Below are 1,245 nucleotides of genomic sequence, written 5' to 3' on the forward strand. Positions count from 1 at the left end.
GTGATAAATATTTTTGGCCATATCGCCCTGCTCTACTACCACCACCATATTTTACTGTATTTTAATGTTCCTTTTCTAAAATGCTGTGTTACTTTTATAAAAACGTCTGGAAGTAATCAGGCCTGGGTGTGGCTAGAGAAACTAAACTCAGCTTTCCAAAGATTTGACACACCACAGTTAATTCATCTTATCTAATAAAAACGTTGGCGTGGTCTAGTCAAAGACCTGACCTGAATTCGATTGAGATGCTGTGGCATGATCTTAAAAAGCTGGTTCATGCTGAAAAACTCTCCAGAGTGGCTGAATTACAACAATTCTGCAAATGGGCCAAAATTCTTCCACAGCGTTGTGAAGACGCATTGCCAGTTATCGCAAATGCTTGAAAACAAACAAACAAGCAAAAAAACAAAAACAAAAACAGGAAATCAGGCAGGAGGAAAACATTTTTTTCACATCACTGTATTTCATCAGTATGCACAGACTTTATGTCAAGAACTCTACCTTGCATCAGCAATGAAGGGGAAGATGCCGTTGTAGAAGAACATGATGGTGAGAACCAGCAGCCAGTATGTTACTGACAGGAGCTTCACATCCTGAATCCTCTACACATAAAAAACACACAACAATAAATGATGCTCCACACACAGATCACTAGTGTGTCCATAATACTGAAGAAAAAAAAAGGTTTAAATCATCAATGTTACGTATGACTAGGGATGGGTACCGGTATCCGGTGCCATGATGTCACCGGTTCTGACATAAACGGTAGTAACCAGACCGAAAAGCAGCGCAGATTTCGGTGCTTCATTTCGGTGCTTGTTTTTCCTGAGCTGTGATACACTTCTAGCCAATCATTTTACGTTTCCGAGGATAGTAGGTGGGCCCAGGTACATACGTTCTTTTAGAGCAGAGCTACAGATTAAAAATGCCCAAGGCGAAGCGGTCAAAAGTCTGGCTGTACTTCACAGCAAAAGATGCAAACTCAGCAGCCTGCAACAAGTGCTTTAAGGTCATACTGTGCAAAAGAGGTAACACCTCAAATCCGATGAAACACCTGGCGACGCATAGCGGTGTTTTTAAAAGCCGAGAAATGCGCCGTATTTGATCGCTTCCTGCGAGACCTCACACCGAGCACATCTACTGCGGGTGTGGTGCCTGTTATCGACCCGGAGTTAGCAACATCCCCCAAAAACCCGAAGAGGAGAGTCCTGGCCCCTAGCCCTGCCAGTGTAGCAGAAATGATGA

The 1,245-nt window shown here is 43.1% G+C and overlaps 1 protein-coding gene across 1 annotated transcript in view; it reads right to left on the bottom strand.

Moving 5' to 3' along the window:
- The window catches only part of LOC102197567 (major facilitator superfamily domain-containing protein 1-like), an 8,897-nt gene that overhangs the window by 5,406 nt on the left and 2,246 nt on the right, over positions 1–1,245 (bottom strand). The window contains exon 6 of the mRNA XM_013916131.1: positions 502–602. Within this exon, the coding sequence (XP_013771585.1) occupies positions 502–602 (101 nt within the window). The remainder of the gene's footprint in view (positions 1–501; positions 603–1,245) is intronic.

Source organism: Pundamilia nyererei, unplaced genomic scaffold, assembly GCF_000239375.1.
Source record: "Pundamilia nyererei isolate P.nyererei 1_Seehausen unplaced genomic scaffold, PunNye1.0 scaffold00476, whole genome shotgun sequence".
Classification (NCBI taxonomy): Eukaryota; Metazoa; Chordata; class Actinopteri; order Cichliformes; family Cichlidae; genus Pundamilia; species Pundamilia nyererei.